Below are 14813 nucleotides of genomic sequence, written 5' to 3'. Positions count from 1 at the left end.
AGTCCAACTCCTGGCCCTGCATGGCCATCCCCAAAAGTCCCAGACTGTGCCTGAGAGCCCTGTCCAAAGGCTCCTGGAGCTCTGGCAGCCCTGGGGCTGTGCTCCTTCCCTGGGGAGCCTCTTCAGTGCCCCACCACCCTCTGGGAGGAACCTTTTTCTAATAGCCAGCCTACACCTGCCCTGACACGACTTCAGGCCATTCCCTCAGGTCCTGTCACTGTCACCACAGAGCAGAGATGAGTGCCTGCCCCTCACAAGGAAGTTGTAACTGCAGTGAGGTCTCCCCTCAGTCTTCTCCAGCTGAACAGAGCAAGTGACTCACCAGGCCCTCAGCCTTCAGAGACCTCATCTTTACAGAAACTGGTCCAAAGGTTTACAATATCTTGTGACATTTGGCTACAATACACCACTGCAGCCAAACAGGATGAGAGGGAATTGATGTATTGCTAGACTGCAGCTCTAATTCTGCACTGTGGCTCTAGGGATTCACAAAACATCAAAGAATGCAGTAAAGGGTGAAGTTTCTTCTTCCTCACAACATGATTGGTCTTTTTACTTATTGCTGTGGATAAAAGCTGCATTTAAGCTTGAAATTCAAGGCATGGTGCCTTTTCCACAAAGTGTTGTCATCCAGCAAAAGCTCCAAAGAAGTAGTTTCCTAATCTGCTGGGAGAACCTCTGAAGACATGGTGTTGAGGGTGTTGCAGCTGCCAGAATATGTGGAGAAATGAAAGTAGTTTAAATAAATCCACTGGTTTTTTTTCCCAGTCTTTTGCTTTTTAGAAGTAGAATTGTCCCAGTATTTCCCAGTCTTTGCTTCCGTGTGTCTTTGATATACTAAAAAAAGGGGAGGAGAGGGAACTCTTTGGAGAGGTGAGTGATTGGAGTAATCAGGAAAACAATCTGATGCTCCTGTTGTCAGTTTGACAAGATCTGAAACAGCTTTTTTTGCTGGATTTGAATGCTGAAACACAATCAGGGAAAAAATTATTGTATAGGAAGAAGAAACTCATAGAGCTTAATGATTAGGCGTGGAGCCAGTTTGCAAACAGGGGGTGTGTTCTGAAGTCAGGAGTGTGAGCAGAGAAGCCAAGCAGGCCTGAGCACAGCAGAGGCAGGAACTTCAAATGTTCTTGAAGGCTGTCCTTTGCTGACCCTCCAGTGTTCATTTGCAGACAGGGATTGTGACCCATGACAAACCTTGATTAGTATGATTTTAATTACAAAAGCAGCGTGGCTGGGCTGGAAGCTGTTTCCAGTAACTGAGACACCTTCTCTATGTTTTATGTGGGGTAAAAATGTGTAGAGTTGACTGATCAGAGCAGATATTGGGACATGGGACTAGGGAGGGGAGAGGCTGTGAACAGACTGGAATCATTCTTTCCCCTTCTAAGAATCTTACAAAAAAGATTACCAACTCTTTACAAACTGCTGCTGTTTCTGCAAACTCTGAATTACTGTCAAAGGTTCTGCAAATATGCAATCTCTCCTATTGCCAAGGATGCCTCCTGAATTGTGCCTTTTTGATGAAGGGGTCTGGCTTCAGCAATCCAAAAAGCAGGCCAGTGTAAAAGCCTTGCTGTGCAGACAGCCTGCTTTTTATCCCCCTCCTCACCCTTATTGTCTGTCTTAATGATCTCTAAATAAATGTGTAGATATGGCACTTGGGGACATGGTTTAATGATGGCCTTGGTGGTGCTGGGTTAGTGGTTGGACTTGATGATCTTAAAGGTCTTTTTAAACCTAAACAATTGAGTCATTCTGTGACAATATTTTCAATTTTTTTTTCTTAGAACAGGGCTCTGGAAGTAGGTTTACACTGTGAAGGGCTTGAGCCTTCATCTGCACAGTTCCTCAAATTTAAGAGAAAAGCTTTTGACTGAGTAGAGGAGGAATGCTCAAGTTTGCTTTGCAGTGGAGAGGTCCTCAGGTGGCCATTTCTGAGCATTTTGGGATCTCCTTTGGCAAGTGGCTCGGGGCTGTGTCTGAGCTGTAGCTCCCAGTGCTGCTGCTGGCAGGCATTCCCTAATACAGCAGTGCAGGGACACCATTCCCTGGGCTTGTCTGCAGAGCTCAGCACAGCTGAGTGGAGTGCATCCAGCCAGCCCTTCATGAATGAACACTGACTTTGCCTTGAGATTCCAGGAAGGTTTTAAAATATTAAGTATCTAACAAACCACACTGCAGCTTCCTGGGGAAGGGTCCAAGTATTTAATCTGCTTTACTACTGCCTTGACATCATAACAGCAAATGGATCATTCGGAGCTGGAGAGGCACTTAGAAAACAGTTGTATTGCAAAAAAAATCTTGATAAATAGCAGAAATTGTGTAGAATGTAGAAAATTGTATTCAGTTACCTGGGCACAAATGGAGAATAATTGACTTGGCAGCAAATCAGAGGAAAACTGGGAGGTGGCTCTGTGTGCCAGAGTCACAGTGAAGAGCTGGATGTGGTTTCTTAGGAGGCATCATCACTTTGGATGTGTTGATGGGACTTAGAGACTCAGATGTAGAAATATGCCAAAGCTTATCATAGACTGTGCAGTCACTAGCTGTTTTCTGTGCCAAAGATATGGACAGGAAGAAATCAGTTTAATGGGTAGCAGGAGGGACTGAAGCTGTGTATTAGAATCATAGAATACCAGGCTGGAAGGGACTTCAAGGATCATCAAGCCTTTCTTGGCAAAAAGGAAAAGAAAATCCATCTAATAAGAATAGTAGAGCATCTCAGCACACTCCTAACAAAGGAGTGTGCTGAGATGCTCTTAAAGGAAACCAAAAAAAAAAAAAAAAGAAGAGGAAAAGAGGAAAAAAGGACATTTTTTGAGGTAACTTTAACTTTTTTGTTATTCCTTAACTACACAAGGTCTGCGTGGACTGTAGAGAACAGATAAGGCCCTGAAATACCCTTTAAAAAGTAGCAGTCATGGTGGAGTACAATGCCAAGGAGAGTGACTTACAAATTCAAGTGAAATGTTGGGATAACTTGGAAGTAGATTAATGAAATGTGAAGCCCTTCATCTCTCAGACACTGGTTTCAATTTCAACTGGGTCAGTGTGAGGTTTATCTGAATTTATCTTATAGCAGTAGGTATCCACCATGTCAGATGGCACCTCATGGAGATTTGTACCAGACTGGAGCCATGCAAGTGTTCCCTGGCAAGTTGTGACTGACTAACCCAGCTTATGAGTTCCACATCAGGGTTTGTCCCTTCTCCTCTCTAGCACCATGTTAACCCCTTCACCACCTTTGCATGTCCATCAGGGTGGGCTTTACCTTCCATGTCATGAACTTTTGAACTGAGTATTTAAACCTTGTTCCAACAACAGTAAAAGAAGCAGTAAGTCTGCTTGTAGTTTCAGTACAAGTATTCCCTCTTTTACTTTGTTGAGTTCAAATACTAGATCCATATACATTTTACAGTTTCTTTTCTTTTTCTTTTTTTCTTTTTTTTTTTTTTGTGTGGCTTTCAGAGAGAGGAAAAACTCTGGTTCAGAAGAAACCCACCATGTATCCCGAATGGAAATCGACTTTTGACGCCCACATTTACGAGGGCCGGGTGATCCAGATCGTGCTGATGAAAGCAGCAGAAGAGCCCCTGTCTGAGGTGACTGTGGGTGTGTCAGTGCTGGCAGAGCGGTGCAAGAAAGGCAATGGCAAAGCAGAGTTCTGGGTAAGGAAAAAGATTCATTCCTCCAAATGGCTGACCTAGTTTTGTTTCTTTCAAGCTGAATGAATGCCTTGTGCCTTTGAGGCTTACAGATTTTCCTAGGTCAGTAGAATCCCTCTAGTTTGTATTCACCTGTTACGCTTGGGGTTTTTTTCACACCTTGATTTCTAAGACAAGAGCAATTATTCAAAAGAGTAAAAGCTAATAGTGATCAGTTTTAGCCAGTTCAGTGGTCTCAAATCCTCTGCTGATTACCCACACAACAGGTACCACATTGACATCCTCAGTGTTAAACTTCCTCTGTACAACCATGACTTGGACAGAGCATCATGGCCAGCAGAGACCACTCAGCATAGCCTGTAAGGTTATTTTTGTGTGTGGGGAGACAGCCTGGCAGTAGTAGCTGTAACTGAGGTCTTGCCCTTCTGTAAGCTTTGTTGGGCAAATGTTCTGAGTATCAGACACTGCCTTAGAGATGAGCTCCCTCATTATGCCAGTAGGATGATGGGATTTCTGGGGATATGTTCCTGGGTGTATCTAATGTAACTGTGGTTTGCTTTTGTCTGGGGACTGGATTTTTCATCCCAAGTTGTATTTAGTGTAACCCAGGGTACTTTGCTCTGTGCTGAAGTGAAGATTGAGTCACTCTTATGTGGTTAAGGGTTTCTTATCTTTTATGAAGGCAGCAGTTTAAGAATTAGTGGCTGCATTCTGAGCACAGGAACTGACCTCAGCTGTTGGCTTAAAAGGCACTTATTTTTTTGCTGGTCTGGAGAATTTGCCACAGAAACCATGTGTAATGGTTTTGAGGAGGAAAGGAAAATAAATTTTGATTATATCACTTTTTTTCATTGCCAGCAACAGCATTTGATATCGCTATGGTTTCTACTCTCAATAAACACATAAAGTATTGTATAGACTTCTTTTAAAACTGGGTTCCTGTGCAGATTGAGTTTACTAACAGTAAAAACAGAAGCCAGCAAACTTCTTTGCAGAACAGGAAAGGGCTGTGGACAAACAGTGTGAACTCTGACCGTGCTGAACTCCTGGGGACACATCAAAGCCATGCAGCACACGAGGAAAAGCAGGAGAATAAAAGCCCCTGACTCAGCTGCAATAGAGAGATATGGAAGAGGATTGTAATCAAATAGTTATTGCATAGTCTACTTTGATACCCTAGAAAGAGCTGTTTAAATTCCTGAGAGATGCGGTCAGCCACACACTTCACTGTTGCTATCTTTCTTTCCACAGCTTGACCTTCAGCCTCAGGGGAAGGTGCTGATGGCTGTGCAGTATTTTTTGGAAGATGCAGGTATTGTCAATAGTTTCTTTTCAGTCAGTTATGTGAAAAAGGTGGTTGTTTTTTTGCAAAGCACAAAATGATGTAGCTTACAAAAAAAAAATCATCTGAGTAGAATCTTATTAATTTTATTAATTTGCTTTCCAGGTGTTTATTTGGGTTGGGGTTTTTTGGGTTTTTTTGGTCGGGTTTTTTTTTTTTTTTGGTTTTTTTTTGGAGGGGGAGGTTTGGTTTTGTTTTTATTTTTTGATATTTGCACTCATGGCAGGATTTGTTCATTTCTAAATGCTGTTGCATTTAGGCAATTTTGGATCTTTAATATGTCTATTCTCATGTTTTGATGTGATGGAATATATATTATCTGTTCCTTTCTAGGTGCAAAGAAGTTGAATCTCTTGCTCTAGCTTATGTGGGAAATTTTTTTTGTGGATTGGAGCAGTGGGTCTGAGTTTCCTGGGATTCAGGCATCCTATTCACTAATGACAGAAACTGATTGTAGGAATGAGTGAATGGTTTAGTATTAAAATGCAAATCTAGTCAATGATCTGATGTACCAGTTTAAAAAGTGAACAACCTGTCTGTTTCAGAAACCTACACAGGCTCCTTGGAAATGAACTAGGAGGGAAACTTCAAGTACAGTAATAAACCCAAGAATTCAGGTGTGGATTTGTGTATCTGGGGAGTCCTTTCCTAAAGGAAATGCTGTAAACCTCACAACTTGCTCAGCTTGTAATTAAGACCTTCCCATCCTAGAAGTCATAAAACCATTATTTCTTGGGAATAATATTATAGTTATAAAGTTATAACTGGTCTGCCAGATTAGCCTACCAGTCTTATACAGTTTAATAGTATGTGTTAATAAAGAACTGAAAAGACTAAGCAGGAAATTTTGAAGCATGGGTGGGTTTTTCCCCCACAGACATTTATAGAAGGAGCACAGTTCTGCTGTCCAGAACAAGTTCATTGAGAAGGTACCATACATTTTTGTGCCTTCTGTGAAGAAGACACTGAAGATAGAATGTGATGTGCATAGGTTACATTTCAGAGGTGATGTTTTATCTTTGTGATGGCAACAAAACCCACCCTATGTGCTTGTGGCTTGGGTGTCTATGGAAAGTCAACACTTTAAAGCAAAATCAAAAAAAATACTGGGACTTTAAAGAGTCTGTAAGTGGGAGCTTTTCTCAGGTTGCATTTAAACTGGTATGAGCCATTTATTAGGAAATACTCATTTTGGTCTTTCTCATAGTTTCCTGTGCAAGGCTGTTTCTTGAGGCAATGGTACTCTGATCATACATATTTAATGCAATATACACAAATCCATTTCTCCTGGACACCCAGAAGTTTCTCAAGCAAACCTGTACAAACCCAGTTTCTGTATTTTCAGTTGTTTATTTAATGAGGCTGAAGCATATTTCCTCCTCTCCACACAGACATGTAGGAAAGTAGAGATGGCATAAGTGAAAACCTTCCATAATTTATTATTAGCTGTTAGTAGGAAGGTAATATATTTGTGTGCTGAAAGTACTACATTAATTTTACTCAGTAATCAAAATAATTTAAAAATAGATACAATGTTCTTGCAGTTCTTTTTGTTGCCTTTATTAGGGATTGCAGATGGTGGTAGATGAAGCCTAAATACCAAACAGATCATTAAGTCATGCATTTATATTCTAATTGGCAAGTTAATAGTCACATCTTAATGCACTTTTTTGACCATTGACATTTGCAATGAGTTCCTATTTACCTTCTGCTTTATATGAAATTAGTCGCTGATACATTTTTGGTAACTAAACCACAGAGGTGATGGAAATTGCCTTTCAAGACTTTTATGCATCTATATTTTTGTGAAGGAGAGTCACTCAATCTGATACTTTAATGTGAACACTGCAAATATCAATACATTTTAACAAACTACTCCTCCTCAAGGTTGTAAACCTCCCTTATGTCAGTGTGTAATGCTGCTAAATAGGCAAACACTGACTTTTGGCTCATCATTGCACTGCTGTAAATGTTCTCTCCAGTTAAATCAGCACTTACCAATGTGAGAGCAGAGAGGTTTGCTGGTGCAGTGCAGGGATGTTTGTGCCAACCTCCATTCCCCACCCTGCTGAAACCCTCAGGGACAGTTCACATTCCTTCCTATGCACTTGTCACTTTGCTCTCCCTCTGACCTGCCTTTGCATACTGAACTCTGTGGTAGCTGTTTCTAAAATACTAAAAAAGGCTTGTTCTGAAACTGGTATTTCAGTTGTTCCCTGGTTTATTCTGTTGCTGCCATTTGTATCTTTGAGTTATACGTGCTACCTTTTGTTTGAAAAGCTCCACGCACTTCACAAAAGTGACTAATTCTTTCTTTGGCTTGTTTTGCAAACTGAAGCTGCTGTTTTTCAAACCTTTCTTCTAAGTAGCAAACATTCTGCTACCTTTAGAGAAAACTGCTTTCCTCTGCTGCAGAGCAGAGAAATAAGAACGTTGTTGCTCCATTACCAGGTATATTCTTAGAGCAAAAAAAATCACCAAATAAGCTGGTGTTAATGGTTCTTCCATGGTAGACTACACTGAGACTTTTCATTTGAATATTCTTTTTGCAGACTGAGGCCTGACCAGTTAATTTAGGGCTGCATATGAAAAGTTTACCAATCTTAATGTTTTTTTCTTCCTAGACCCTATAAAATGGGGACTGCAGAGCCCTGACTTAGAGCTGTCAAAGAACATTTTGTCTTCTGTCCTGTGATTTGAATATGAGTTTGTGCTGGAAACTCAAAAGCTTTTCTCCTGTTGTGTGAAATGCGAGAACAGGGTGTTAACCTCAATTTTAATTTTGAAATTGTTTTCCTTCTACCCCTCCTTCTCTCGTTGTAGTATTGAAACTAGGTTATAATTCTGTAAAGCAGCTTTAGTTTTAATAGGTGGGAGTTGAAATAAGTTTAATGCTTTGCTTGGTCTTTGTTTATTCAAATGTGGTTAATGACCTCCTCGAGTAAGAAAACACAGAGCCTCACTCTCCTGAGTGTCTTGTGCAGTGTTAGCAGCTGTGGGAGTGTGCTTGTGTCTTGGGTTTGAATCCTGAATTGCTGTTTTGCTGGCTACAGCTTCCTGCAGAAAGGGACAGTGATTTTTTTCCTTAAAATGCCATTAGAAGTACCAGAAGGTGAGTAATTTACATGCAAGCTTTTGATATCTCAATTCTCTGAATTCTGGGAGAGAGACATGAACCAGAGAGCTGCATACATTTTGGATATGTTGTTCTCTGTGTGTTGAGTTCTGGGGAAGCATGAGACTTTAGCATTTTTCTGAGTTATCTGTGAAAAAATAATAGGGTAAATAATAGATTTGCCATTTCAGTCTGGACATTGTATGGGCCTAAAGTAGAGTTTGAAGAAAGCATCTCTATGGATAAGGTGTTTTGTGGAAGGATGGTCACATTTTTAATAAATAACAGTGATGAGGGCTGAAGAGCCAGAACTGAACCTTTTAATTGTACATGGGGATGTTGGTATGATTTAATCATTTAACTGAGAAAATGCTGTTTCTAGAAATCTGGCAAATGTGGAGATGATTCAGTGGCACCTCCCATCTCTAATCTGCAGCAGAAATGCAATTGCATGAATTGAAAAAAACATCTGCAGGCTTTATCTTCTGATTTTTCTTTAGGAGAATCAGACAGTTGCAGGTGTGGTGATTTCATAGATAGCAGGTTGGTGTGTCTGTGGTTCCTAAGGTAGCTAACATGTGTGAAGCACAGAAAATCTGATATAGTTTGTACCTTCAGTAGAAGTTTGAGATGCTTGAGATCTGTATCTTTAGATCTGTATCTGTATATTGAGGTGCTATATCTGTTGGTTTTACTGTGTAATTTGAAAGAGAGAGAAGACCCATTTTCCAGTTTATTCCTGGTTTTATTATCACAAATGAGATACCAGAAGTGTCTGCAGCAGCATTTACCAAAACACTGAGCCGTAAAACAAGAGTTCTGTGCACTGAGCACGGGCCGTGTTCACACTGCAGCTCTGGGTGGGTGGGAGCACTACACAGGCTGGAGTGTGTTTGGTTCTGGGCATTTTTAAACCTGGATTGAAAAGCAGGGCTTGTTAAAGCTGGTGCTCTGTTTTACACTTTTCTACCAGGCCATTGGTGTCAGGAATGCCTAGGAAAGGTCACACACACACACACACACTGGCCATGGCAGGACTTCACCCTGGATTTGTTCAAGGCCAGGCTGGATGGGGCTCTCAGCAACCTGGTCTAGTGCAAGATATCCCTGCCTCTGGCAGACATTACAAATAAATGCTCCAACCCCAACCCATGATCCTCTGAAGAGAGGTAGCACAAAGACCAGAATGATTTAACATAGCAAGTTCATGCCACAGAACTGTAGGCTTTGGGAAACTTCTACTTCTGTAAATGGTTTCTTGGGGTTTTTAACATTTTAATAATTTTTAACTGATGATCTTTAAAGCAATCTTCTCCAGGACCAGGTTAAAGAGCAGTTTGCCTCTGAGACAGTCCATGCTGGGAAAGTCTCCTTTGTCAGGAACAAGCTTTCCCTTTTAATGATTGCTCTGAGAGATTAATATTTTTCTTGACCTGAAGGTGCACTTAACTTTCAAACAAAGCCAAGTGCAAGGCTGCAGAACAGCAGAAGGAGACAGACACTGAACAGAAATGTTAGTGGGTTTTGTAATTAATTTAAAAGTTTCAGACAAATCTCAGCCTGAGCAAGCAGCTCAGAAAATTCCTTTCCTGTCCCTGTTTGAAATCCTGGTTCCCAGACTCTGACCGTAGCACTGTTCTCTTTCCTCTCCACAAACAGCACCATGAAATGAGCAGGTTAAAATGAAAAATGAACTCTGAAGAGGGTAAATATTTTTCTCAATTCTTTTTTTTTTTAAGAAAAACTACTAGGGTTATCCTGAGGTTGTTTCTCTTTGTTGTTGGACTTCTGAGGTTCAGTTGAGACCATGTGACATCTCACCTTGAGGTTCATCACAGCTCAGCAGAGCCCCAGCAATATTATTGTGGTAAATGTTTTCCAGGCCATGGGTTGGGTGTTGTGTTGGTGGCTGTGGGGACTGGGAAGTGTTCAGCAGAACAGGCCCTGCAGCTGAACAGAGAATGCAGGGGGTGTTCCCAGCAGTCTGGGGGGCTGCACTGCCAGTTCCCAGCCCTGCTTCGTGGTTTCTTCAGGAGTGTTCAGCACAGAGGAGTTCTGGGTGTTTGTGTCAGATCAGCTGCGAGTTTTGAGAAGGCACCTTGAAATACATGAACATGTCAATGATAAATATTAACCACAGCTCTCAGCAGAGGAAACAGATTATGTTTAATGGTGTGTGCTGGGTCAAAAATGATTAATATCAACTGCAGGCTGCAGTGGTTACCTGGACCCTAGCTGCTGATTCAGCTGTTCTGTACCTGCCCTTTCTGACCATGTGCTGGTTCATGACAAGCATTTCATTTCTGGAAATCCCGGCTTGCTTAGAAGGGGAAGCAAAGTTTTTCCCTTTGTGTTTCTCCATCCCCCTCATCTCCACCCTGCATCCATGCAGTTGTTGTGAAAGTTACTTCCCTGCAGTTGTTGATTGTCTCTGCATCTCTGAAATTAAGCCTTTATTCTCCTAGTTAACTCCATGGTTGGCTGAGCTGCTTAAAACTTTTCTGGAGCAATACACATTAAAGGCAATTTACACATTAAAAATAACTTGTTAAACATGCCCACAGTAAATTGCAATTACACCATAATTTCAGAGCCACCTCAACTCCAGATGAACCTGACTCACAGCTGCTCTCCAAACCTCTGAGCTGCTTCTGAACCAGACAATGTTTTCAGCTGTTCTTTGTTATATTGGTTGGTTTTGGCAAAGGCATCTAGCAAGGTTGTAAAGTCTCTGTGTTCTCACATACAGATTTTGAGGTTTTGATGTGATCAAGCATTCTTCCCCATTAAAGTGTACCCAGGGAAAATGTGCAAAATAAAAAGAAAAAAAAAAGAGGAAAAAACCCAAAGTGATTAGTTTATATAATTACCCTCTTAAAGAAATAAGTGTCAGTCTCATGTATTTCTCTTAAGTTTGGTATCAGGACTTCAGACAGGGAGGAAACACTGGTGCTTCCTATAAAAACAAGTTTTGTCAGAGACTTCTGCATGCAGTATCACCAATACTAGATTGCTTCAAGTATTTCAGCATGAGATGTTTGTTCCTCACTAAACACTTGGTTTGCTTGTTATGGACTTCAGGAAGGCTTTTGTCTGGTACTTTGCTGCATCACAGGTGATCTCCTCAGAACACTGCCATGAAGCAAAAGGCCTTTCTCTGCTTCCTTGCTGTTACTGATTAAATCTCCTTACCAAGACATCCTTTGCTGCAGCAAACAAGGTGAGGTATTGCTGCCTCTTAAGCACCTTGTTTCCCTTGCACCACACCAGTGTGGTTTCCCTGAAGCATTTGGGCAGCAGTGGGTGAGGTCTGTGTGTTTGCTCAGCAGGATTAAACACAGATAGCACAGTTTGCAGACTGCCACAAGCTGAAGTGCAGCAGCTGAAGAGTTTGTGTTGGGTGAATTCAGCAGCCTGTTTGAACAAGGAGAAGGAATCCTGTTCCTGGAGGGGCAGGGGTGACTAAGGGACTGTCACCATGCACATTGGAAGGTCCTTTCAGGGGCTGTCAGGATGGGTTTTTCTCTGAACCGGGTGGCCAGTTTCTCAGGAAAGTACATTAATACCTAGTGGCAAAACCTGGAGACCTTTTTTGGACTTTCTTTTCAATAATATGCTTAATCTTTCCTCAATATCTGAGCTGATGATGCTGTTTCTTTTCTAAGACTGCTGCTGGCTGCGACAGATAAATTAGTTTGGGACACTCAGAAAGGTGTCACATGCCAGATTGTATTCCAGGTTCAGCAGTCTGCTGGAATAGCAGTGGTGGCAGCCAGCTAAAACAAATGACAAGAATCAAGTGCACCTAGCAGCCAGAAAACCAGAGCTCCTGGGTAACTCTGTAGCGAGCTCAGGCATTGCAGTGAGTGTGACTTGGCAAAGGACACAGATCTGCTTCTGTCAGTGCTAAAAGCAAGGCTCCCCTGATAGCGATAAAAGGCAGCAATGCAACAGAGCAAATTTTAAAAACTATTATATTGACAATGGGGAAAATGCTCCTCTGGCTTTTTCCTTACTCCATTACTGTGGAAATTTCCAGCCTGCACACAGCAAGATGCTGTTGCCCTCAGCTTTACAGCACTTTGGACACATGAGCTATGTCCACATCTCTTCCAGGCTGGGACCCACAAGCTGCTGGCCAGAGCTGATGGAGTTAGCAGTTGATCAGCTCCTCGTTGCCAGCTCAAGCCTTTATCTTTTCCTGCTGGATGGGATTGTCCCTCAACAGACAAGAAATGTGTTCTTGGGTTAAATCAGTTACCCAGTCTCTTGACATACCTGCATTGGGTTACCTCTGCTACAAACCCCTGTGACTCAAAAATCCCTGGTTAAGACTAAATAGTCTGAGTTTGTGTCTCAGTCTTACAGCCACAAAGATGCATTTTTGTGAAAGAAACTCAGAAGCTTCCTTGGAAATGAGTGAAAATAACCATAACCACTAATGAGGACCTGTGTGAGCCAGCTGGACTTGGAGCCTGAGAATTTGTTGTTTTATTTCTTGGCCTAATGCTACACATGATTTCTATGTGATCCAGTATTAGATGCTACAGCAGATAGGAGCAGGTAGTATTATTGTAATACTGAATAATTTGACTCCACGAGGGCTAGAAGGGGAAAGGAATGAGACTGGGACTCGTGGAAAGATAAAACATGAATGTTATGAAACAGCAAAATGGAAATGTCTAACTGAAAATCTCATTTGTCTTTGCTCCTTAATGATCCTGGAGACTGGAAGAAAGTCACCTTCCGGTAGGATGGTCCTGTGGTCACCCAGAAGGTCCTGCAGCAGTTCATCTGAATTTCTGCTGTAGTCCTGGTTCAGGAGGGCATGTGGAGTAGCAGCATGGAAAGGCTTCTGCTCACCTTCCTGCTTCTAATAAAATACTTACTCATATTAAACATAAATCACAGAACAGAAATCATAGATTTTTTTATTCAAGAACCAACAGTGGTTGTCACTTATCTATCAAAACTGTGTTCCCTCCCTGCTCTTTGCTCCCAGTTCATCAGCTGAAGGCTTTTTCTGTGTGAGCAGGAGTGGAAAGTGCTTGCACAGAGCACAGGGACACCTTGGGAAGAAGCAATGTGTGCACCTGTACCACCCCTGATGGACTGAAAGTCTGCAGAATGCAGGTGTAAAATGAACAGAAACATGAGTCAGAAAAAGGAAAACAAACTGAACATTTGGGAAAAGCAAATATTAACCTTTGTAATACCTGGAAGTATTAAAAATGTGTCTTCTTGTGTCCCCCTCAGACTGCAGACAGTCGATGAGGGAAGAGGATGGGACAGTAACTATCAACAGGAGAGGAGCCATCAAGCAAGCCAAAATCCACTACATCAAAAGTCATGAGTTTATTGCCACCTTCTTTGGACAGCCTACATTTTGCTCTGTCTGCAGAGACTTTGTATGGTAAGAAAGAAAATCTAAGCTTCCCCCAGCTCCAAGGGCCAAATTACTGCGAAATTTGCTTCAGATATACTCAGACAAAACATGACAAATAAATTTGTGTTGGGAAATTGAAGTTATATACTCAATAAGGGCATTTTTATACCTGAGACCTATAGTTGTCTTTCACACTGAGAAATAGAGCTTTAACATTTTTGCCACTAAAATAATAGGCAGGAACTCCATCAGCATCAAGTGATATCTGGCCATGATCATCAGCAGCTCTGCCCCAGGAGAACAAGGGGGTGGGTCTGAGAAAATAATGGCCAGGCTTTGAGATGTGGAATGACTGATGGCAGCCTAGAGACCCAGAGAGGCGCAAGTTGGATCCCTTTCATAGTAAGGCTGGTTTTGTCCTAAGTTAGGTTGGGAGGATTTTCCATGCAATTGAAACCTTGTTGTTTCTGGATTTTCCTCCTAATTTGCTGGTCTATCAAATACAGGACCTTATCTTCTAAACCCTGCTTTCCTAAGACAGAGGATTCTGATTACCAGAACTTAGACCAATTTATTAATGCGTTGTTTGACATGGTGAAAATAAAATAAAAACCAGCCATCTTTTATTTCAGAAAATGTATTGATTTCCTTTTTTATAATTTGTTTTTCAGGGGACTCAACAAGCAGGGATACAAATGTAGACGTAAGTTGATTTTTTTTTTTTAATTTCTTCTTATGCTGCTTTCCACATGAATCTGGAGATCTTGAAAAAAATTTGTAAATATGCATAGCACAATGCATCATCACTATGGTTAGTAGTAGAAGTTAATTGGCAGTTTTGCACAATAACCAAAGGAACCTGTGATTCCTACCTGAGATTTCAGTATCAGATTTAGACTTAGCTATTTTTCTCAGAAGTGTGTAATGCTGTTGAAGAGTTGCACTCATTTATGATAGCAGTTTTTTGTGAAACCTTTTCTAAAGTAAATTACTATTGAGGGGTTTTACAGCTGCATTGAAAATCACCTTTGACTTGGCATAGATCTGTGCATTACTCCAAGCAGGGAGGAGCTATCAAAGGGTAGAACTCAAAAGCATAATATTGTCCTTCTGTTATCAAATGCTGGGGCATTGCTGATTTAGTTTAGAAATGAAGTTTATGGTAAAAGAAAAGGGGTGGAGCAACCAGCTTAAAAAAGATTATTATCTTGATAGAAAGTAAACTTTTGGTGTATATAGTGTGATCCAGGAGTGTGATCTTTACATTCTGCCATTAAATGCAAACACCTCATCCCATGT

The 14813-nt window shown here is 41.3% G+C and overlaps 1 protein-coding gene across 2 annotated transcripts in view; it reads left to right on the top strand.

Moving 5' to 3' along the window:
* PRKCD (protein kinase C delta) overlaps positions 1 to 14813 on the top strand; it is a 57788-nt gene that overhangs the window by 32641 nt on the left and 10334 nt on the right. For both annotated transcript variants that reach the window (XM_030956492.1, XM_030956491.1), the window contains exons 3-6: positions 3475 to 3674; positions 4923 to 4983; positions 13385 to 13541; positions 14186 to 14217. In XM_030956492.1, coding sequence (XP_030812352.1) covers positions 3475 to 3674; positions 4923 to 4983; positions 13385 to 13541; positions 14186 to 14217 — 450 coding nt within the window. The remainder of the gene's footprint in view (positions 1 to 3474; positions 3675 to 4922; positions 4984 to 13384; positions 13542 to 14185; positions 14218 to 14813) is intronic.

This window comes from Camarhynchus parvulus, chromosome 12 (assembly GCF_901933205.1).
Source record: "Camarhynchus parvulus chromosome 12, STF_HiC, whole genome shotgun sequence".
In the NCBI taxonomy this organism is placed as follows: Eukaryota; Metazoa; Chordata; class Aves; order Passeriformes; family Thraupidae; genus Camarhynchus; species Camarhynchus parvulus.
The sequence above is the reverse complement of the archived record's forward strand: the minus strand, read 5'-3'. Positions and strand labels throughout refer to the sequence as shown.